General features: G+C 48.0%; 1 protein-coding gene across 1 annotated transcript in view; it reads right to left on the bottom strand.

The window, feature by feature from the left end:
* fbln1 (fibulin 1) overlaps nucleotides 1-24237 on the bottom strand; it is a 231426-nt gene that overhangs the window by 72691 nt on the left and 134498 nt on the right. The window contains 1 exon segment of the mRNA XM_038780632.1: nucleotides 15510-15633. Within this exon segment, the coding sequence (XP_038636560.1) occupies nucleotides 15510-15633 (124 nt within the window).

Raw genomic sequence — 24237 nt, 5'->3', positions numbered from 1 at the left:
CATTATTATTTCGATTCCCCGGAGGAGGCGTGGGCCTTCGTGCGGACGGAGAAACTGGACTTGAACTAGGGGTTGGGGGTTGCAGGGTCGGTTGTAATACTTTATTGCTGGATTCTGCTGTTGCTGTGTTCTCTTTTTCTGTACTTTTGCAATTTTGATATGGTTATTTATGGGGGTGTTGTTCTGTTATGTTTTTTGCTATGGGGCATTGTTTGAGTTTTGTATCTTGCGGGGAGGGCTGGGGGAGTTGTTGTATTCTATGTCGGGTTGGGGGTATGGAGTGGGGCTGGTATTTGGGAGCTGCGTCAGAAGGGTGTGGTGGGGCAGTGCGAAAGCGCGGGCTTTCCTCTGGATTCCCGCGCTGCGGGGCTGGGGGGTGGAGAAGATGTCGGGGGGAGGCGGGGCCTTAACTGGTTCTTCCCCGCGCTGGAGCGATGCCTGGAGGAGGGATAAGATGGGGGATGATCCCACTTTGGGAGGGGTCGGGTTATTGGCGGGAGTTTCCGGGGTCAGCAGAAGTTAGCTTACCTACGGAAGTACAATGGAGGACGGTTCGCGGCTAGGAGGGTTCCTAGCCAGGGGAGGGAGGGAGGGGGGGAAAGGGGAATACCGGGTTGCTGCTGGCAGGGTCAGGAAGGAGCTGGTGGGGGCCGGGGGGACAGAGGTGAGGTGTTGTCGCTGTGGGGACTGGGTCGGGCAGGGGGTGCTGGCCTGGGGCGGGCAGTCGATGGGCTATGGCTAGTCGATGGGGGAGGAGGGCGGGACGCCCTCTGATCTGGTTGGTCACCTGGAATGCGAGAGGATTGAATGGGCCGGTGAAGCGGTCGAGGGTACTTGCTCATCTGAGGGGGCTAAAGGCAGATGTGGCAATGCTTCAGGAGACCCACCTGAAGGTGGCGGACCAGGTCCGTCTGAGGAAGGGGCGGGGGGGGGCAGGTTTTCCACTCCGGGTTGGATGTGAAGAACCGGAGAGTGGCGATTCTGGTGGGGAAAAATGTGTCGTTTGAGGCATCGGAGGTGGTGGCGGATAAGAGGGGTAGGTTTGTTATGGTAAGGGGCAGGCTACAAGGAGAGAAGGTGGTACTGGCTAGTGTGTATGCCCCAAATTGGGACGATGCGGGCTTTATGAGGCGTATGCTGGGACGGGTCCCGGATCTAGAGGCGGGAGGTCTGATCATGGGGGGGGGGACTTCAATACGGTGTTGGATCCTTCACTGGATCGGTCCAGCTCTAGGACGGGTAGGAGGCCGGCGGCGTCCAAGGTACTGAGAGGGTTTATGGACCAGATGGGTGGGGTGGATCCATGGAGGTTTGTGAGGCCGAGGGCACGGGAGTACTCTTTCTTCTCCCACGTACATAGGGCCTACTCTTGGATAGACTTCTTCGTGGTGAGGAGGGGACTGATTCCGAGAGTGGAGGAGGCCGAGTATTCGGCCATTGCAATCTCCGACCACGCTCCGCATTGGATAGAGTTGGAGATGGGGGAGGTGCGGGACCAGCGTCCGTTGTGGCGGTTGGATGTGGGGTTGTTGGCGGAGGAGGAGGTGTGTAGGAGGGTCCGGGCAAGTATTGAGGGGTACCTCGAGGTGAATGATACGGGGGAGGTTCAGGTGGGGGTGGTCTGGGAAGCCCTGAAAGCAGTGATTCGTGGGGAGCTGATATCCATCCGGGCACACAGGGAGAGAAGCGAGAGAAGTGAGAGGGATAGACTGGTGGGAAGGATGCTGGAGGTAGACAGGAGGTACTCAGAGGCACCAGAGGAGGGACTGTTGGGGGAGAGGCGCAGCCTGCAGGCTAAATTTGATCTGCTGACCACTAGAAAGGCGGAGACACAGTGGAGGAAGGCACAAGGGGCAGTGTACGAACATGGTGAAAAGGCGAGTAGGATGCTGGCTCATCAGCTCCGCAAGCGGGATGCGGCAAAGGAAATTGCTGGAGTGAGAGACAAGAGCGGGAATGTGGTGCGGAAGGGGGTAGAGGTGAATGAGGTCTTCAAGGACTTTTACGGGGAACTGTACCGGTCGGAGCCGACGGGGGAGAGGAGGGGAATGGAGAGGTTCCTCGACAGGCTTTCTTTCCCGAAGGTGCAGGAGGAGCAGGTGGAGGGGTTGGGTGCGCTGATTGAGCTGGAGGAGCTAGTTAAGGGGATCGGGCAGATGCAGTCAGGGAAGGCACCGGGGCCGGATGGGTTCCCGGTGGAATTTTATAAAAAGTTTGTGGACCTAGTGGGCCCCTTGCTCGTGCGGACACTTAATGAAACATGGGAAGGGGGGACTTTTCCCCCGACGATGTTGCAGGCGCTGATCTCGTTAATCTTAAAGAGGGACAAGGACCCCCAGCAGTGTGGTTCATACAGGCCCATGTCTCTCCTCAACGTAGATGCCAAGGTGCTGGCAAAAATCCTGGCCACCAGGATAGAGGACTGTGTGCCAGGGGTTGTACACGAGGACCAGACAGGGTTTGTGAAGGGAAGGCAGCTGAACACGAATGTGGGGAGATTGCTTAATGTCATCATGATGCCGGCGATTGAGGGGGAGGCAGAGATAGTGGTGGCGCTGGATGCGGAGAAGGCCTTCGATAGAGTGGAGTGGGGGTACTTATGGGAGGTTTTGGGGAGGTTTGGATTTGGTGAAGGGTTTATTAGATGGGTGAGGCTGCTATATGAGGCCCCGATGGCGTGTGTGGCCACGAATAGGAGGAGGTCGGAGTACTTCCGGCTTTACCGAGGGACCAGGCAGGGTTGCCCCCTGTCCCCCTTGTTGTTTGCACTGGCAATCGAGCCGCTGGCGATGAGGGATTCAGAGAGGTAGAGAGGTTTAGTGCGAGGTGGGGAGGAACATAGGGTGTCGTTGTATGCCGATGACCTGTTACTGTATGTGGCGGACCCGGTGGGAGGGATGCCGGGGGTGATGGAGCTGCTAGCTGAGTTTGGGACCTTTTCAGGTTATAAACTAAATTTAGGCAAGAGTGAGGTGTTGTGGTGCACCCTGGAGACCAGGAGGAAGGAATTGGTAGGTTCCCGCTTAGGCGGGCAGGGGAGAGTTTTAGGTACCTGGGGGTGCAGGTGGCCAGGGACTGGGGGGACTCTTCACAAACATAATTTCACCAGACTTGTAGATCAGATGGAGGAGGAGTTCAAGAGGTGGGACATGCTGCCATTGTCGTTGACGGGGAGGGTGCAGTCCATCAAAATGACAGTGCTTCCGAGGTTCTTGTTCCTCTTTCAGTGCCTGCCCATCTTTATTCCCAGGGCCTTCTTTAGGAGAGTGACTAGCAGTATCTTGAGCTTTGTGTGGGCACATGGGACTCCGAGAGTGAAGAGGGTTTTCCTGGAGCGAGGGAGGGATAGAGGTGGGCTGGCGCTGCCCAACCTTTTGGGGTACTATTGGGCGGCAAATGTGTCAATGCTGCGTAAATGGGTGATGGAGGGGGGAGGGGCGGCGTGGAAAAGAATGGAGATGGCGTCATGTAGAGGTACGAGCCTGGGTGCCATGGTAATGGCGCCGTTGCCGCTCTCCCCTAAGAGGTCTACTACGAGCCCAGTGGTGGCGGCGACCCTAAGAATCTGGGAACAATGGAGACGGCATCGGGGGGAAACAGGGGGCTCGATGGAGGCTCCACTGGGTGGCAATCATCGGTTCATCCCGGGGAACAAGGATGGGGGATTTAGGGGGTGGCAAAGCGTGGGCATCAGTAAATTGAGGGACCTGTTTATTGGCGGGAGGTTTGCGGGCCTGGGGGAACTGGAAGATAAATTTGGCCTTCCCCAAGGGAACATGTTCAGATACTTGCAGGTAAAGGCGTTTGTTAGGCGACAGGTAGAGGGATTCCCTTTGCTGCCCTCGCGGGGGACGATGGACAGAGTGCTTTCGGTGTGGGTCGGAGAGGGGAAGGTGTCTGACATTTATAAGGTAATGCAGGAGGTGGAGTAGTCGTCAGTGGAGGAGCTGAAGGCTAAATGGGAGGGGGAACTAGAGGAGCAGATAGAGGACGGGACTTGGGCAGATGCCTCGGAGAGAGTCAATTCCTCTTCATGTGCGAGGCTTAGTCTCATCCAATTTAAGGTGCTGCACCGGGCCCACATGTCCGGGACTAGGATGAGTAGGTTCTTTGGGGGTGAGGACAGGTGCACCAGGTGTTCAGGGAGTCCAGCGAATCATGTCCATATGTTCTGGGCATGCCCGGCACTGGAAGAATTCTGGAAGGGGGTGGCGGGGACGGTGTCGAGGGTGGTTGGATCCAGAGTCAAACCAGGATGGGGACTCGCGATTTTTGGAATTGCGGTAGAGCCGGGAGTGCAGGAGGCGAAAGAGGCCGGTGTCCTGGCCTTTTGTCCCTAGTAGCCCGGCGGAGGGTCCTGATGCAGTGGAAAGATGCGAGGCCCCCAAGTGTGGAGACCTGGATCAGTGACATGGCGGGATTTATAAAATTGGAGAGGGTCAAATTTGCCCTGAGAGGATCAGTACAAGGGTTCTATAAACGGTGGCAGCCTTTTCTGGACTTCCTGGCTCAAAGATAGGTATCTTGGTCAATAGCAGCAGCAACCCAGCGGGGTGGGGGGGGGGGGGGGGGGGGGGGGGAGAGAGAGAGAGAGAGAGAGAGAGAGAGGGGGGGGGGGGTTGGGGGCAAGGGGGGGTGTTCCTTACTATAGTTTCTATATTTTGTTCGCTACGGTTATGTAACTTAACACTGTGTTAACTTAAGTTGTTGTTAATATGTTGGGTTGTTCATTGAGGAGGGGCGAAGGTTCATGATTGTTGTCATTACTGTTATCGTTGGTATTTTAGTATGGTTTGATGTTGTTGTATAAATTCAACATTTTCCAATAAAAATTATTTTAAAAAAAAGAAACAGCAATGGAGCCAACACCAATCTCTGGGATACTTCATTAAGTACCCCTCTCACTTGGCACCTAATATGGTAGCGTGTGTTCTTGGAGGCCTATTTGATTGTGTCTGGATAATAAAACAGGTCAACTGTTAATTAATTGCAAAATGAATTAGCTTGAAACAAGGTCGGCATCATGATACAGAGAGTAAAGGGCCATAGTGTGTAATGGACAAACAGGAGCAAGCAACATTTCATAAGGGTGCTGTGAGAAACTTATTTTTTGAAATCTATTTGGATGGACACATAGAGACTATAAAAACCCTATGTCCAGAAGAGAGGAAATACACTTTATTGAACAATGTGCAATAAAATGGAAGAACATGGAATTACAAGTTTAAAAAGCCTCCACTGCTAAATTTCATTTGAATAGTGTCAACTGTACTTGGTTAATCAATATTAATTAATAATTAACTTGGTATGGGAATTAACCTGTGAAAGGAGCATCTATGGGGCTGGGCTTGGAATCAAATGGCACCACAACTGGATTGTAGGAAGATGTGATCTTAGTTAGTCCTAGCAAAGTGTTGTCAAATAATTCATAAAACCTCTGACATCCATAGGCTGGAAATAGGAGGAAGCTTGTTAACTATCGCCAATAGATTGCCCATTTTGGTTAACTGTGTCCAGTCTCATTTCATATTGACATCAGACAATATCGTCAGCCAACTATTGTTACAATTGCTGCAAGTTGGCATTCATATGTTTCGCGCCCTGTGTAATTAAAAACTGGGAACAGTTAAGAAAAGCAAACATTTGTTGTTAATCTGGCTCAAGTAATTCATAATTCTGTGCAGTATCTGTTTTACTAAAAAGCACCCCACCTTTCAAAACAGAAGAATATGAATGTTTTCAACCAAACTAATTTAGAAATGTTTACTTCGCAAAACGGCAGATGATTCAGTACATACATTTCAGTAAAAGTACCAACTTATTACAATTTTCAAAATAACGGTACTTGAAGAGTGAATCATCTGAAACACTTAAAAAGACTGACATAAAATGACCAAATTTAATAGCAGTTCTTTGATAATTCACAACATTATGACATTGGAGTATTCTGCTTGTCAGCATAATTTAGACCTGTTGTGATTGGTTTGCATCTGTAGTGTTATAATAAGTGGAGAGCAAGTACTTAGGCATGTGAAATGCATAACAACAAAACAAAACTCCTTATGTGATTCCTTTAAAATTTAATATATGGCAAACAACTTGAGAATACACTTAACAATAATGCATTCCTGCACACAAACCAAAGGGAGTGAATTTCTGCAGAAATTCTGCTTGTCCATCATACCAGAAGAGCTGCAGTAAAACTGATAAAGTAGCTTTATTGGATGTATACCATTTCTATGGTTCTTCCTTGCAGAAGTGCAGGAGAATCCCTCAAAATTTTTAATTGATGCACAGGAGCCATTTATTGCTCCAAACATGTTGAATGGGATTCCCAAATTGATCGCTTTGACATGCAAGTGTGGACACATTAGAAAAATAAGAAATAAAAGATGTTCTCTACAATATCAAAATAACTTTGATGATATTAACTCTTCGCAAAGATCTAAGTATCCTCGTTAACTTCCTCCAAGAGGTAAAAATATTTTGTTTTATATCGGGGGGGAAAAGCAGAATTCGTTTTGGTGTTTGGTATTTACATTTTCATTTGAGTAATGATGATTTAATAAGAACCCACAAGATGATAATTGATGTGATGGTTTACTCTTTGAATAAAGACCTCATAACTTACAAGTGACAATGCCCGAAAGACGGTTATCACATAAAGTAATTTTTGTGTTTCGCACCTTTCTTAATGTTACACCTTCCTTGTGTGCACAAAGAGACAGAAATCATGCAGTGAGATCCATCATTAAGTCACTGAGCATGCATTATAAAGGGGAGGAGGGCAATGTATTATGAAACTTTGTTGTCTTTAAAACAATTGAAAACAAAAAAAAATTGTAGAAACTTGTATTCTGAGCTACTTGGCATGCGCAAAAAATATAAGTAAGACCAGATTTCATCTTTTGCCAGTCAGCATATCATAGGGTCAAATGGGGTAATAATAGTAATTATTGCTTTGACTATTCACCAAGTAATGGTCATCAAATCACAGTAGTAACAACAATGTAGATCTTTGCTATAAATACGTTGGTAATTCCATGACGCAAGAGCTTCATTTCAACGGTAAGAAGAAAATCCCTGGATTCTGTGATTTGCTGCTGCACAAACACAACTCCGCCGTGATTATTCAGTTCTTGTGTGTTAAAGTAGTCGTCCTCATTGCCATGCGTGATGGAAAGGAGAACGTTATCTCCAGCAACAGCGTGAGAGGGCCCGAAACGGAAGACATTGGTGGGCACTTGGATGTTGGTGGGGAAAGTGAGGTAATAGTAGGTTATTCTTAAAGGCAGGCTTTGGCACTCCTTATTCTCATTGCAAGGCAAGCGCTCACAGCGACTGGAAGAAAGTGAGAGAGGAAAGAGGGGTGTTAATGAACATAAGCAAAGCCAGCAAGTCAGTGCAGCAGAAAATAAAAGAATTACCTACACAATGGAGGTTAATTCCCATAATGGTTCTTCTATGTATCTATCCTAACTTCAGTTAAAGAGCCGTGAAAATCTCAGAAAAATGGGAAACAAGCAAGAAAACCCCCAAGAAAATTCATCCCCAACGTTTCCACTCAGAATTTCAGATTTTGATCTTTGACCAATGACAATTTGACAAGTTTTTTCTTCTATTACAGAATAAGCAGCAAGTAATGATATCACAGGATAAATTTCTAATGGGGTGTCTCCTTGTTTGCCTTACTAGTGAAAGAGGAAAGTGACAGAACGGCAAGAAAAAAGATACAAAAACATTGGTCAGAATTTTACGCCCCCCCCCCCCCCCCCCCCCGTGCAGGTTCTGAAGCAGGTAGGGGGAACATGAAATTGCATGGAGGGGATTCCTTGCAGGATCCCGTCCACCCTGACGAAGTAGCAACTTTACAACGGGATGGGCAGGACCTCAGATAGGAACCTATCCTCATCTCAATTAATGGCCACTTCCAGTCCTTTTCCTGCTCAGCCTCAATCTTTAGGTTGGTGGACGGGTAATAGATTGGGGGGGAACCCATAATTGAACAGAGTTGGATTTCAGATAGGAAGGAGGGTCACATTCATTAGAACCCCTCTTCCAACTGGGGGCACCCTCATCTTTAAGGCCCGTTGATCTCTGGACTATCTACCCTCCCTAGGTCTATTCCCTGAGACAACGATAGCCCCCTTTGCGACCCCGCAGGTGTTCCCTAACCACCCCTCTTGGGACCCCTACCATTTACATGCCCTCAGTGCCCAGCACTTAGGTCCACCCAACTCTCCATCAGCCACTGGAGCGCTGTGCCTGAACGGATTGGAGAGCTGCCAGTCAGTTGTTTTGCCAGCAGCTCTCCAAGGCAGGATTTTCTCCCGAGGGAGAGTAGACGTCCTGCCTTATGCAAATCAACGCTTGTTAGAGCATGAAATGGCATCGGTGCTGCTATAGTCGGTTGGGATGTGACCCCTAATTCTTCAGAGCCAAGCCACTGTAATCCTGAAAATTCAGGCCATTGTTTTTGCAGGATATCTGTGAATCTTCCACAAATCCTACAGCAAACGAGTAGGAAAACCTTCACAGAAATTCACCTCATCCCCATTCCACCTCACATATTGAATATGGCCTTTCTGAAACCCTTATTTTCCTTATACTTTTGTCTTAATAACAGTGTAGCAACAAACATTATAGTTGGCCATTTAGTTAAGACATATTTGGATATCAATAATATTGAACTTCCTGCTCGCCACCATATCTTTGGCAGAAAAGACACAGAAACCCGATAAATGCAGTCAGAGAAGTGCTAGTATGAGACATAGCCAAGCAAATCCATTCAGAACTTACATATGACTAGAGCACAGGAAAAAGCTGAGCACACTATTAACTACAGCATGCGAGACAATGAAGCAATCTGGATGAAATAGTGACCACATGGCTGGTTAATAATGTCAGAGGGATGACATACAAGATAAGCTAAGGTTCTTGAGAATTCTATTGAGATGGGTCAGAGGGAACATTGTAGAAGAACACAATACATAACAGATAAATAAATGTCTGTGCAGAAGGACAAGAGGAATTGAGTTTGGAATTGTGAAGGAAAAAGGGGAGGACAAATGTCAGCAAATATTATTCTAGATAGAGAGTGATTAAGTGTTGAAACAGGGAGCTGGTAGATTGGCTGAGACCAGGGTACAACTCATTTAAATATTTACTCTTTTTTAAAATTCTTTCATGGGATGTGAGCATCGCTGGATGGGCCAGGATTTATTGCCCATCCCAAATTGCCCTTCAACTCCAGAGGGCATTTAAGAGACAACCACGTTGCTGAAGGCCAGACCAGGTAAGGATGGCATATTTCCTTCCCAGAAGGACATTAGTAAACCAGAAGGATTTTTACAAAAAAAATTGACTATGATTTCATGGCCACCATTCGGCTTTTAATTCCATATTTTTATTGAATTCGAATTTCAGCATCTGCCATGGTGGGATTTAGACCCAGATTCCCAGAGCATTACCCTGGGTCTCTAGATTACTAGTCCATTCTCCCTGTATCTGCATGGGTTTTGCCCCCACAAACCAAAGATGTGCAGCGTAGGTGGATTGGCCATGCTAAATTGTCCCTTAATTGGAAAAAAATTAATTGGGTACTCAAAATTTATTTTTTAAAAGATTACTAGTCCATTGACTATACCAACCCTCCCACCCCTCCCCCCTTACTGCAATGGGGAAATTGAAGGGCTAGTTTTCAGGAAATATGAGCACAAATTAGCCTTCGCTACCTGAATCTAAACTATCCATTTTTAAATGTGGCACCATGCAAAAACACAAATATTTGTGACAGCCAAATAAATCAAGAGTATCTGTCCCCCAGGGTAGTTACCATTGACCAGAAACTAAACTGGACTGGCCATATAAATAACGTGGCAACAAGAACAGGTCAGAGGCTAGGAATCCTGCAAGAAGGAACTTACCTTCTGATTCCCCAAAACCTGTCCGCCCCTACAAGTGTGATGGAATACTCTCCACTTACCTGGATGAGTGCAGCACACAAGAAGCTTGACACCATCCAGAGCAAAGCAGCCCACTTGACTGCAACCTTCCAAACCCATGAACCCTGCCATCCAGAACGACAAGGGTTGCAGACACATTCTACCACCTGCAAGATCCCCTCCAAGCCACACATCATCCTGACTTGGAAATATATTGCCTTTCCCTCGCTGTCACTGAAGCAAAATCCTGGAATTCCCTCCCGAACAGTGCTGTGGGTCTACCTTCACCACATGGACTGCAAGCAGTTCAATAAGGCAGCTCACCGCCATCTTCTCATGAGTGATTAGAGATGGGCAATAAATGTTGGTCTAGCCAGCGAGGCCAACATCCAATGAATGAATATCAAAAAATACTCAGTCAAATGCTGACTTGAGATTACGGGTCGTCATTCTCGCCTCCTGCCTTGAATTAAGTTTTAATAATCAACAGGAAAGCGTTTCACTCTCTCACTGTGCAATTAGTCTGCAACCACAAGTAGATTATGCTGGTATGTGCACAATACACTGGAAGCTCCCATAACTCTTACATTGTGAGTCACTCACAGGTGTCACAGACATTTGAGAGTCCTAAGCACATCCAGGGTTGGCTCCTTGATGACAAAGAAACACATGGCTAGTGATGCCCATTTGGTGGTCACAACTCCCTTTAGAGGAGAGGTACAATGCTGCCTATTCTGCAGCATCAGAGCCTCGGGTGTTGGTGGTTATATACACCATACACAAGGCTGACAGATATCACATGGAGGTCAATGAAAGATGCACTGATTGTACTGCACATTACCATTCAATCCTCTGAGGTCCAATTTGACCACTCTTCAGTGCAGAAGCAGCATGAGACTAAACCAGCCTGTAGCTTCTATACTCATGAGGAACACTATATGAACTTCTGAAGCAGGTCTCAGAGATGCATTGCCAACCACCAAGTTCTGAGAGCCAGACACTTCACTCATGTTTCTACTGCGCAGAGAATGGTCAGGTACTGTAATGAGAAGGTGCGATACACAATGCCTGAGACACACAGTGGGACATTTGTTACGCTTGACTGACCACAGAGCTCTTAGGATTTCTTAACTTTTCTTACCCTACTGCTATGTCCTGGTGCATCCCAACAGACACAGGAGAAGTGGAGGCAGCCTGCTGACTGTTACTGTCTGTTGTCTGTGATAACATTGGTGGGAGTCCTCTGGAAGGCTGAGGCCTGGAGAGCCCCTGCCTGCTTTGGGCCTCCTACTGTGGGGCAGGTGCACCCTCCTCAGCCTGTGGAGCTGGAGCTGATAGGGTCACAGGCAGAGGGGATTGGATACAGCTGAACATACACAGAATCACATTGGTGGAATGTCCCGTGGGAGGGCGAGTGTTTCTGGCTGATGCTCCTCCCTTTCGGGTGCCCATGGGCCCTTGGATGACTTCTTGAGGATAAGGGGCATCTGGAGTTAGGAGAAGGGAATCTGGACTGAGGTCAAGATGCCTCATCTCCTCTCCTAGCCACTGATGGACCCTACCTATGGCTAGAGCAATGGACTACAGGACCCGGCACTGATCAGACACAAAGTCCTGGACCAAGTCTCCATGGCAATTTCCATCTTACCAATGTTGACCTCAGTGCACTGGCATGTTAGGGCGATGACATCAGATTGAATGGGAGCAGACTCACCCATCCTCAGTTCTAATCTGGTGACAGCCTCTGAAAACCCTACCTGATATGCCCATATCTGTCTTTGCAGCAACAACATCTCTGTAACGGCTGAGTCCACAGGCTCATCATCTGGTTCAGACTCAGCAGAGATCTGGCCTCCAAGTTGTCCCAAGTGCCATTGACCTTGGATGTCCCTGCCTCTGCCTGCTGTGGACTAGAATCTGTGCGCACCAGATGGTGACCACAAGCCTGCTCTAAAACCTGGTCCTAAACACCGTTGATGTGTGATTCTGCACTGGTGGAGAGTGCGGGTGAAGGCCGTGATGGATATACATTTAGTGGGTCCTCAGAATCTTCATCTGAGGTGGCCTGGGGGCTGGGACTGAGGGGCTGACTGCCAGTGGTCCTGTTCCTGCTGATGCCTGTTGAAGAGAGCAGAGATAATGAGTCATTGGCTGCATGGTCTGGGATCTCTCGCTGTTGTAGGCGATCTCCTGCACAAAGACAGACTGTGAACAAGACGGATGTCACAACAGATGATAAGCATGCTTTCTGTGGATACCGAGTGCACATCTGTAAGGGCTGAGAACAAAGAGCTGTACAGGATGTAATAAGAAATAGAGATGAAGGTGTTGAGTGTGAGAGAATCAATGGCGATGTTCCTTGTGCTGGTAATGTGTGAGATACATAGGAACTAGGAGCAGAAGTAGGCAATTCAGCGCTTGCCACTCCAGATTCCCTTCTCCTAACTCCAGATGCCCCTTATCCTCAAGAAGTCATCCAAGGGCCCATGGGCACCCAAAAGGGAGGAGCATCAGCCAGAAACACTCGCCCTCCCGCGGGACATTCCACCAATGTGATTCTGTGTATGTTCAGCTGTATCCAATCCCCTCTGCCTGTGATCCCATTCAATACGATCATGGCTGATCTCTTCCTCGTCTCAAATTCACCTCCCCACCTGTTGCCCATATACCTTCTATCCATTTTTTAATCAAAAATGTATCTATCTCATTCTTGAAAAACATTTAATGACTCAGATTCCACTGCACTATGGGGCAGCAAGTTCCACAAATTCACCACCCTCTGGGAGAAGTTGTTCCTCCTCATCTCAGTTCTAAATCTACCGCCTCTTAACTTTTCTCATTCTAGATATCCCCACAAGGGGAACATTTGGTCTATGTTTACTTTATTAATCCTATTTAGTATTTTATATACCTCAATCATATCCCCTTTTATCCTTCTAAACTCCAGAAAATATAGGCCCAAGCTGTTTAATCCCTCCTCATACATCAACCCTTTCTTCACCAGAATCAATCTGGTGAACCTCCTCTGAACTGCCTCCAATGCCACCACATCCTTCCTCAAATAAGGAGACCAAAACTGGACACACTACTCCAGACGTGGTCTCACCAACACCCTAGACAATTGCAACATCACTTCTCTACTTTTATACTCCAGTCCTTTTGCAATAAATGCTAACATTCAATTTGCCTTTTTAATTACATGCTGTACCTTTCTGCGATTCATGAACAAAGACAACAAGATCCTTCTGCCCAGACTCATCTTAAATCTGCTTTCCAGTTAGATAATAATTTGCCTTTCTATTTTTTGGGCCAAAATGGATAACCTCACACTTATCTACATCAAACTCCATCTGCCATATTTTGGCCCAATCTCCTAGCCTATCTATATCTGTCTGTAAAATCTTTATCTACTCTTCACCGCCTGCTTTCCCATCTATTTTAGTATCATCCTCAAATTTTTCTCTGTTACACTCTGTCCCTGCTTACAGATCATTTGTATAAATTGTAAACAGTTGATGTCCGAGGACTGAACCCTGTGGCACCCCACTAGTTACAGTTTGCCAGCCAGAGAAGGACCCATTTATCCAGACCCTGTTTTCTGTCAGTCAGCCAATCCCCAATCCAGTCTAGTACTTTACCACCAATCCCCCGTGATCTCATCTTCTGGATCAGTCTTTTATGCAGCACGTCATCAAATGCCTTCTGGAAGTCAAGGTACACCATATCCACAGGTTCTCCATTATCCACCTTGCTGGTTACGTCCTCAAAGAACTCAAGCAAGTTCGTCAAGCATGACTCACCCCTCATAAAACCATGCTGACAATATTGGATTGAGCTTTGTCTTTCCAAATGTTCAGTCATCTCCTCCTTAACGATTGATTCCAGCAACTTACCCACCACAGAGGTCAAGCTAACCGGTCTATAGTTTCCTACTTTTTGTCTCTCTCTCTTTTTGAATAGGGGCATTACATTAGCATGTTTCCAATCCACCAAGACCCTTTCCAGAATGCAGGGAATTCTGAAATATCATGACTAATGCATCCACTATCTCCGCAGCCACCTCCCTTAATACTCCAGGTGCAGGCCATCAGGTCCCGGAGACTTATCTGCCCTTAATCCCATCAGTTTATTCAACACCGTCTCTCTCGTGATGGTTATTGCACTAAGTTCTTCTGCATTAACTGCAGTTTTTGGATATTTTTGAATATCTTCTACCGTGAAGACAGAGGCAAAATATTGGTTCAGTGCCTCTGCCATCTCTGTGTTCCCCATTATTACCTCACCAGTATCATCCACTTAAGGGCCAACATTTATTTTAGCTGTTGTCTTTCTCTTTATATACTTGTAGAAGCTTTTGGTAACAGAGTTTATGATTTCTGCAGAGTTTCCTTTCTTAGCTCATCTTAGCTCTTTTGATTTTATTTTTAGCAGCCTTTTGTTGAACCTCTCCCGATTCTCCAACTTACCACTAGCTTTTGCAGTTTGGTATGCCCTAGTTTTTACCTTTATACCTTCCTTGACTTCCTTGTTTAGCCATGGAACATTTTTCTCCCTTTTACAATTCCGCTTCTTCTCAGGAATATGCTTTAATTGAGCGGTTTTTAATATCTCCCTGAACATCCGCCATTGTTCCTCAACTGTTGTCCCTCAATTATCTCTTCCCAGTCTACTTGGGCCAACTCTTTCTTCAGGCCTGCATAATTACCTCTGCCCAACTCTAAAACTCTTGTATGGCATGCTGTCTTCTCTCGCTCAATCTGATACCTGTGGACTGTAACCCTGCAAATACCCGATAGGCTTCTGAGAGTGTAAGTTGAGAGTAAGGAGAAAGACTTACCCTGGTGGAGCAGCTGAGATTGTTCATCCCCTTCCTGCACAGGATGGTACTTCTCCTCTGGGGGGTATTAGCACTGACTGCACTGGCGACCTGCTCCCAAGTCTTCGTGATGAGATTGGTGGACCTCTGGCTCCCATCACAGGGGTAAAGTATATCCCGCCAGTGTTCTACTGCCTGGAGGAGTGCCCCAGGGTGGTGTCACTAAAAGTCAGAGCAGTGTGCATACTTCTCTTAAGGGCCATTCTGCTGGTTGGCACAAGATGTCCAGGACTGCAGAGAGTGATGTGCGCGTGCATGAAGTTTAAACATGGCACCTGCAAAGGTGAGCCAATGAGGTAACGGCGGGGCAGACAAATCCCATCCTGCCCCGCTATGACGTACAACGTGCTTCACATTCATGTGCATATAATGAGCTAAAAGCGGGCAATCTGGCATGGAAATGTGCCACAATGGCTGGCGGGTTCCATGCCATCTTTCCCGCCCGCCACCGCACTTAAGTCTCCAGAGTGGAAATGTCTGCTTTTGATCTCTTTAATAATTAATCGGAATGTAGATTATAATTTATTTTAAATATGATTATTATTAGTTTAACTCATTTTTATCTGCAGTCAGAGCTAAGCTGCATGTTAGCCTACTAAATGACTAGCAGGACAAGGGATCTCTATAAGGAAATACTTTAAAAACTCCAATGTTAATGACCTGAAAGCTTTTTAAAATCCTTTACTTACGCATCTCCAGACTTTCGATAGTTTTCTGGGCACTCAAAGATCAGGCAACGGAAGCTGCCCTGGACATTGAAGCAGGTCTCTGTGCCAGAGCAGTTATGCCTCCCTGTGATACATTCATCGATGTCTGTGGGAAAGGAAACAGGTTTTAGGTTCGGGAATATAATTTTACAAGATTCTAGATTGTTGCTGTATTCAAACTGAGCTTGGAGTTCCTGAGGAAAAGCCAATGCTGAACTTCAATGTACTGAGGGACTCCCTGTTTTCCAATGAAATTTTTACACATAGAAAATCTAATGCTCATTAATAAAAGTGAAAAGATATTAAACCAATAAAAACAAACGGTACAAGTTTTTCTAATTTTGGTAAAGTTACTCCAGAGCAGTAGCAATATTTTGCTCTCAGTGGGCTGAATTATAGCAGTTACTCGCCATTCAAAAATCTTCATGTCTATCAGGCAAGTTTTACCATTTCTCTTCTTGTACTCTCCTTTTCTTGAACAGTTTGGAACAGTTATAGGGAATCAAATCTATTGCTTGCTTTTGGGAATCCTGAAGGCCCCATCGCAAACCATAGAATGACATTAACAAGTGAATGAAGAATTTGACAGGCATTTTCTACTTAATAATAATCTTTATTAGTGTCACAATTAACACTGCAATGAAGTTACTGTGCAAACCCCCTCGTCGCCACACTCCGGCGCCCGTTCGGGTGCACAGGGGGGAGAATTCAGAATGACCAATTCACCTAACAGCACGTCTTTCAGGACTTGTGGGAGCAAACCGGAGCACCCGGAGGAAACCCACGCAGACACGGGGAGAATGCTCTTGTGGTTTATATTTAAAATGCAGCGTTGTTTATCCAAATAATAAACTGTCACACTGGAGGAGTAATCATACTCTTTATGAAGGAGATGACACTTGGATAGTTTTTAATAAACAGTTGGATTCCACTTAGTCCCTTGCTGCCTTCCTGCTTGAGCTCCACAGGCTATCTGCTGTAGAGCAGCGCATGTCCTTAGACACAGAATTTCAGAGTGATTGCAACCTACATGGCTTCGCTTTACCTAAAATAGATGTTTGCATGGCCTCTGGACTTGTGAAGCGAAAGCCAGTGCCTTTCTAGTTATTTTTGTTTGGTTACACAGAGGGAGAATTCAGAATGTCCAAATTACCTAACAAGCACATCTTTCGGGACTTGTGGGAGGAAACCAGAGTACCCAGGAGGAAACCCACACAGACACGGGGAGAACATGCAGACTCAGTACAGATAGTGACCCAAGCTGGGAATCAAACCCGGATCCCTGATGCTGTGAAGCAGCAGTGCAAACCACTGTGCTACCGTGCAGCCCAGATGGAGTCCTGCGGAGCAAATTGTGGTGAGAGTTTTATTTATCCCAGTATCCTACCCTTTGACAGCCAACTGATTTCCATTGATTCCCTGAACAGGCGTCGGAATGTGGCAACAAGGGGCTTTTCACAGTAACTTCATTGAAGCCTACTTGTGACAATAAGCAATTATTATTATTATTGAATTTGGTGCTTAACATATTGAATGTTATGTACGATTCCTATTTAATTGACCGTTGACATATTAACATAATTTTATAAATTACATTTTGTATATCACAAGTGTTTTAATTCACTTTCAGTAAATCATAACAACGGCACAAGACTCACTAATTCATTCAGGAAATGATGAACACGAAGGGATGTGTTTATCGATGTTCTGTTCTTATGCAGAATCCCTTTATAAAAGTGCCCATATTTTCCTCCAATTGCATGTTCTACCTGAGGGAGCACTGGGTTAGGATTTTCAGGCTGGGAAATTGGACAAGGCCAGAAAACAGAAGTGGGGATTGAGATGCAGGATTAACCCATGCCCGTTGTTTCTACTGCAGGGAGCATACAAACTTTGCGCTGTTTTCTAATTTAAATGATTATGGTGTGCAGTCAGCACAAACTATGCTGCTGAGCGGCTGAGTGCTTGAGTAGGAAGTGCGAAATCATGAAAGGCTAGAGCGGTTTAAATGTAGCCTGCACCACTAATAGCCAGCCTGCATTCTTCAAAGAGGACCTACATTGCAGCTGGAGCAAGTGCTGCAAGTCATTTTGGATCGCATTCTGATATCATCTGATAATGCAAGAGTGTGGATGTAAAGGTTTGCCAACACTGGAGGCCTGAGAGCAGGATGTGGATAAGAGCAGAGATGTCACCTATCCACAGATACCCAGAGGCTCTCCAAACAAAGTTTGCAAAAGCAGTGGGACCAGATAAACATGGCAGTTAATACCAGGAGGCAATGCCACTAGGAGTTCAAGGACCTCAACAAAAGTGGTCTACGTCTGTGAATGTATCTTAAGTTGCCTGATCCCATCAACTGCACAATTGATCTTGAATACAGCTCAGTAAGCACACCCCGATACTCACTTACCAACAATCTCTATCAAACAAACCTCATCGTGAACATTCATGGGCTGGAATTCTCCGGCCACTCTGACGGTGGGATTCTCCGGCCCTTCCGGCAACACACACCCACCCACGGGTTTCTGAGCAGTGTCGGATGGCTCCAATGGGAATTCCTATTGACAGCAGAGGGACCAGGGAATCACGCTGCCATGAACATCGTGCCACCTCCCGTCGCTAAGAAACACATGTCTGGGAGGCTGGAGATTCCCACCCACAGTTTCACTTCACCCTTCCACAATTCACACAGCTGCAAACATACACGTCTTTTACACACACTGCCAGCTATTTAACTGTGACAGCTACATCACCCAAACAAATTGCACGACACTCACTGACACACTTCCCTATCTGTTTCAGGGTAAGGTGGCGTCTAACCAGAAGCAGCATCACCTAACTTGTTGAAGCAGAGGCACAAATTCATGTCCTTACTCCAACGGAGGAGGTACTGGTCGCAATCACTGGTGATCACAAAATAAGACCATGGCTACTGGAGGAGGTGAAAGCATTGATGTACCATCAATTGTACGCGAGGCGAGTGATTTACCAAAGTCTGGCTTTAATTGACTAGAACACAGCTCTGCGATCGTCTACAATGGAAAGGACGATCGTCAGGCGTCTGACCATTTATACCTTGTTAATAGAGGCGTGGTTAACTCAGCCTCTCGGCCAATCGGTCGAGAGGCACATGACCGACCAGGGCCAATGGTAAGCCGACGTTCTGGCCCAATGGCAGACAGGTATGCAGATCATATCACCACAAGCATCAAAAATGATTATATACTTATTCCAAATCCGTCTTGTCACCTCCCACTTTCCTCGTATTTTATAATCTTCTGGTTTACAAGCTGCAGATAGTCTTAAGAGTTTATAAATAACCTTCCTCTTCTGCCTTTCCCCTTTCAAAAACCCAACAACTGCAACCTGGCCACGCAGTGGTAGAAGATCAAGAAGTGGAAGAGCAAGAGGGTAGTGATGAAAAAAACCCACCGGCACTGATGCTCACATACAGCCAGCAGCTCAGCTTCTGACACTGTGCATACATTTGAGAATGGCTTAGAGGGAGTGGTCTGTGCAAGATAGACTGAATTTAATGGTCAAGGTAATGGCCAGAAAGCTGGGAGCAACCCCGATGCGAATATTGTTTGGAAGCCCAGACACAGTTAATTGCCTGGTGTTGTAGTTTCCACCCATTTGACGGCAGAAGTCTGGTGTCCAAGAGCTGCTGGCCAATCGGATGGCCCAGCAGTAGCACCAGGAGTGGTGGCCACTGCGGCAGCCAGTCCCAAACAACAAAGGTCGGGGAGAATCTGGAGTGAAAGTGTGTTGGTGGGGCTCACGGGGGCCAGTCAGGCAGGTCGGGCGGGGGGGGGGGGGGCATTGTGGAGGGCAGGGGTACTTTCACCGAGGGCTCTGTGGGCCACAGTGGGCTACATCAGCAAGACGCTTCCCTCCAAACCCACAAGAATGTTGCTAGCTTTTACTCCCCATACGGCATTCTGACCCCCCCTACTGCTGATACCAGCAGGGGTGAGGTGAGGTTCTTAAGTGGCTTTTAATTGGCCACTTAAGTGCTCAATTGACCTCCAGACAGGAAGGAAGCCCATCCTCAAACATTCCTGCTACTGATTTAATTGAAGAAAGGTGAAAAGATGATTGGCACTTCATCGACCCGCTATCCCTCCAAATTCAAAAGGTCTTCCCACCCTCTTGGCCTGTTCCCGAACAAAATTAAACTCTGCCTGATGGGACATTGGGAATGAGTGACCTGCAGCCAGGAAGAGAATAAATGAATACAGGTACCAGCTTCCCAGAGATTTCAAAAAGTTGACAGAAATACACTAGTGACTAGGGAATTACAGAACAATTTGTTGTCAGAAAATTACTGAAATCTATAATTAGTGATGGAGTGGACTGAACACCTTGAAAATGTCCAGCTGATCAGACAGAGAGGCAGCATGAGTTTGCAAAGGTTGGGTCATGCCTGATGAAAGGTTTTGAAGAGGTGACTAATTAGTTGACAGGAGAATGCCCATGGATGTTATTTATATGAACTTCTTGATGACATTTGATAAAGTTCCTCTTAAGAGACTGTTGGCTGAGGTTGAAGCCCATGGAATTGAAGGCAAGTTATTGACCTAGTTATGAAATTATTTGAGTGGCAGAGGAATATTGGGCATGGAATCTAACTGGCAGGGTGTAACTAGGAGTTTCCTGCAAAGATCTGTCTTAGGGCCTCAACTATTTTTCATTTTTATTAATTATTTAGATATTGGATTATAAAGCCGCATGTCCAAATTTGCCAATGACACAATGATAGGCAACATTGTTAGCAGTGTATATGGAAGCATAAAATATCAAAGAAACATTGCCAGATTAAGTAAATGGGCAGAACTGTAACAAATGGTTTCAATGTAGGCACATGTTAGGTAATCCATTTTGGAACCACGGTGGATCGAACATGATACTTTTTAGATGGGAAAACCAGAAAAAGAAACATTTCTACATATCAAAAACAACTTATATTTATATAGCACCTTTCAGTTAATAGTATGTCCCAAGGATTTTCACAGGAACATTATCAAGCAAAATATGATCCAAAGCCACAAAAGAGATATAGGACGTTATTTAACGGGAAAATTTTTGAGTGTCATTTTGGGCACAATTGGCAGGGTGTTCCTTGACGGACGCAATGGCAAAATTGCGGCTGGTTTTTAATGGCACTTTGTGGCGGAAATGAGCCCCACGAGCTTTTCACCATTACTGGCTGCCTTGCCGTCTGATTCGCCAGAATCGCGCTTCAGCATCTCGCCGCTAAGAAGGGGGAGGTGCTTTTAAATGCTCCTTCACCATTTATTCCCAGTCAACACACAAGTATGTCAATGTGCAGACCTGCTCCTCGTTTTCGGGATGCCGACCTGGCCAAGGTTCTCAACACCGTTGATACGAGATGGGACATCCTGGGCAGGATTCTCTGACCACCCCCCCCCCCCCCCCCTCGCCCCCCGCCGAGTCGGAGACTCGCCCCGCCGCTCCGACGCCGGCTGACGAATTTTCCGGCGCCATTTTTTTGATGGGGGCAGGGATTGCCCCGCGCTGGTCGGGGACCATTGCCAGTTCTCCGGGTCTCAATGGGCCGAGCGACCGCCCGTTTTCGGCCAGTCCCGCCGGCATGGATTAGACAAGGTCCATACTGGCGGGACCTGGCTCTGAGGGTGGCCTGGGAGTCCTCGGGGGGGGGGGGGGGGGGGGGGGGATCCGGCCCCAGGGGGGGCCCCCACGTTGGTCTGGCCCGCGATTGGGGCCCACCGATCTGCGGACGGGCCTGTGCTGTGGGGGCACACTTTCGTTCCGCGATGGCTGTCGCGGAGAAGAAACTCCCTGAACATGCGTCAACTCGCGCCGGCCGGTGGAGGCCCTTCGGTGCCAGTTGGCACAGCGCCAACCACTCCAGCGCCGGCCTAGCCATCGGAAGTACGGAGGATTCCACACCTTCCGGGCAGCCTGACGCCAGAGTGGTTCACACTGTTCTTTGGCGCCGGTACGGCCACCCCGCCGGTTGGGGGAGAATCCCGGCCCTTGTTCCCCCAAGTGGGTTGGAGGAGCTGTAAGGTTTAAGTTATCACTTCTCCCTTGCCATCAGTCACCCCAATCCCAAATCCCGCCAGCACCACAAATCACCGGCTGACATCTCGCACCCTCCCCACATGCGATCTTCATGCTTGCTCTTCAGAAACCACTGGCAACCACCATCATAACTCCTTTATGCCCAGGTGTTATAGACACCCCAGCGCATCAAGTGTGCAGCACACAAGGCCCGCTCTTTGTTCCTGCTGGAGACGATAATCCATAATAAGCAGGAACAGGCCAAGTTGGTGGGCAGAGTAAGTTGGCCGGAGCCCGACGGCTGCCAAGAGCATAAAAGACCACAGGGCACAAGGAGCAGGCTGCCTGCATTTCTTATGTGCGTTGTGGCTGCTGAGAGAGAGAAAGAGAAGGTACCGAAAGTGTCCAACATCGCTATAGTTTGCAGAAAGCTGTACCACTGGCCGGGGGATTCTGCCAGGGAGAGTAGCGGAGGGTGGCCAGGAGGTGGCTGTGAGGTCGGGGTGGATGGGCACGGAACACCGTTACCGCAGCGGGAAAGCAGCCATGCAGCGACACAGGCAGCTAACAGCCCACTCTGAACTTCGGGCCATGGGTGCCCTACCCAGGCCATCCCCCTAGCTGCCCTCTGGCCCCAGCCGACCCATCAGCTGTATGGGCACTCTCCAGCATAATCAGTGCCATCTTATTGGCTGGGATGAGTGTGTGTGGGGATTGTAATGTGTATGTGCAGCTGCAGCTTGTCAGCCTCCCTAGTGTCAATCAGTGACCCGGCGAATCCCGCACCATTTTTCATTGGAATTGATCGTGTTCCACGTGGCGTCAATGCTAACCCCTCCACAGTTACTGAATTGATCCAAGTTTGGCATCAGATTCGCTTTTGTGAAAGCCCACGAATTCTGCCCCGGCATCTCAGAAATGGAGAATCCTGCCGCTGGTGTGGAACTATGAGAAATGAGAAAGTGGGATTCCATTTAATTGGGTTACATAAGTGTGGTGAATGTATTCACCAGATAGGTGATATGTCTTTAAGGTTTGGTGTGATATGCCTTTAAGGCTTGGGTTGGAACCCCGGTGGGCTCTGCCTCTGGCTCCGCCTCCCCAGGGCTTTATATAATGTTGCGTCTATTGGGTGGCGCTCAGTTTGCACTGAAGTCTCTGGCTAGCTAAGTTCTTTGCGTGTTAAAGACTTCATTCACTTGATCTCACTCGCGTGTCGTAATTGATGGTTTATCAATTTAATACACAAAGAACGACACTATGGACCCCGCTCTCAAGCCAGAGAAACTCGATCTAGATGCCCATGCGCCAGAAGCCAAGGAGATCTTCTCGCACTGGCTTCACTGCTTCGAGGCATATATAGGCTCCTCAGAAGCACCTAGCCTCGAAACTCGCAAGCTGCACCTCCTCCACACCCGGGTGAGCCACAGTATCTCTGTTTTAATTGAGAAGGCGGCCTCGTATGATGCTGCAGTTGAGATTCTAAAGAAGCGCTTTATCAAGCCCGTCAATGAGGTGTTCGCGCGGCGTCTACTCTCTACCCGCCGGCAGCGCTCCGGGGAATCGCTGGTGAGTATTTGGAAAAGCTCACCATGCTCACCAGAAACTGCAATTACCAAGCTGTGAGGGCTGAGGACCACATGAAGCTACAGATCCGGGACGCCCACGTGGCTGGAATCCGCTCGAACTACAGCAGGCAGCGACTCCTAGAAAACGGGGCAAACGACCTGCAGGAAACGGTAAAATTAGCCACCTCGTTAGAGGTGGCCTATCAGAACCTCGGCGCGTTCCCCGTGGACCCTGCGAGCCCCATGCGGACTTCTCCAGACCCGACCACGCCACAGGCCTGTGCCGCGCGGCTGCCCGCCCAGACCGTGTGACCGTCGTGCTACTTCTGTGGTCAGGGCCAACATCCAAGACAGCGTTGTCCAGCCCACTCCGCAACATGTAGCGACTGCGGCAAAAAGGGGCATTTCGCTAGAGTCTGCCTGGCAAAACCGAAGGCCCAGAAGCAGAAAACTCACCAGGCCCGACCAACAGACTCACAGGCCCGCAGGCCCCGCAACGTGCCTGTTTGCCTGCCGGACACGCCCTTTTCCGACGCATCATCGGCCTTGTGCGATTCGTGGGGGCGGCCATCTTGGCCACCACCTTCTGCTCAACCCAACACATGCGACCGATGGGGGCGGCCATTTTGTGACTCCGATTCCCCAGATGACACAGACTACCCGCAGCTTGGAGCAGTCACCCTTGACCAGTCATGGCCGAAGCACCTGCGAAGCTCCATGATGGTCGTCCAGGTCAACGGGACCCCCTGCCTCTTTGACTCCAGGAGCACGGAGAGTTTTGTACATCCAGAAATGGTAAGACGCTGCTCCCTGCGCACCTACCTTGCCTCCCAAACAATCTCCCTCGCCTCTGGGTCCCATTCCATCTGAATTCGGGGGTACTGTATCGCGAACCTCGCGATCCAGTGCACTGAATACACCCGCTTTAAACTCTATGTCCTCCCTCACCTCTGCGCGCCCCTAATGCTTGTTCTGGATTTTCACTGTAGTCACCGAAGCCTGACCCTGAAGTTCGGCGGACCCTTATGCCCCCTTCACGGTCTGTAGCCTTGTGACTCTGAAGGTCGCCCCCCCCCCCCCGCTCTTCGCGA

This window comes from Scyliorhinus canicula, chromosome 20 (assembly GCF_902713615.1).
Source record: "Scyliorhinus canicula chromosome 20, sScyCan1.1, whole genome shotgun sequence".
In the NCBI taxonomy this organism is placed as follows: Eukaryota; Metazoa; Chordata; class Chondrichthyes; order Carcharhiniformes; family Scyliorhinidae; genus Scyliorhinus; species Scyliorhinus canicula.
This window is presented reverse-complemented; position numbering and strand designations above follow the sequence as displayed.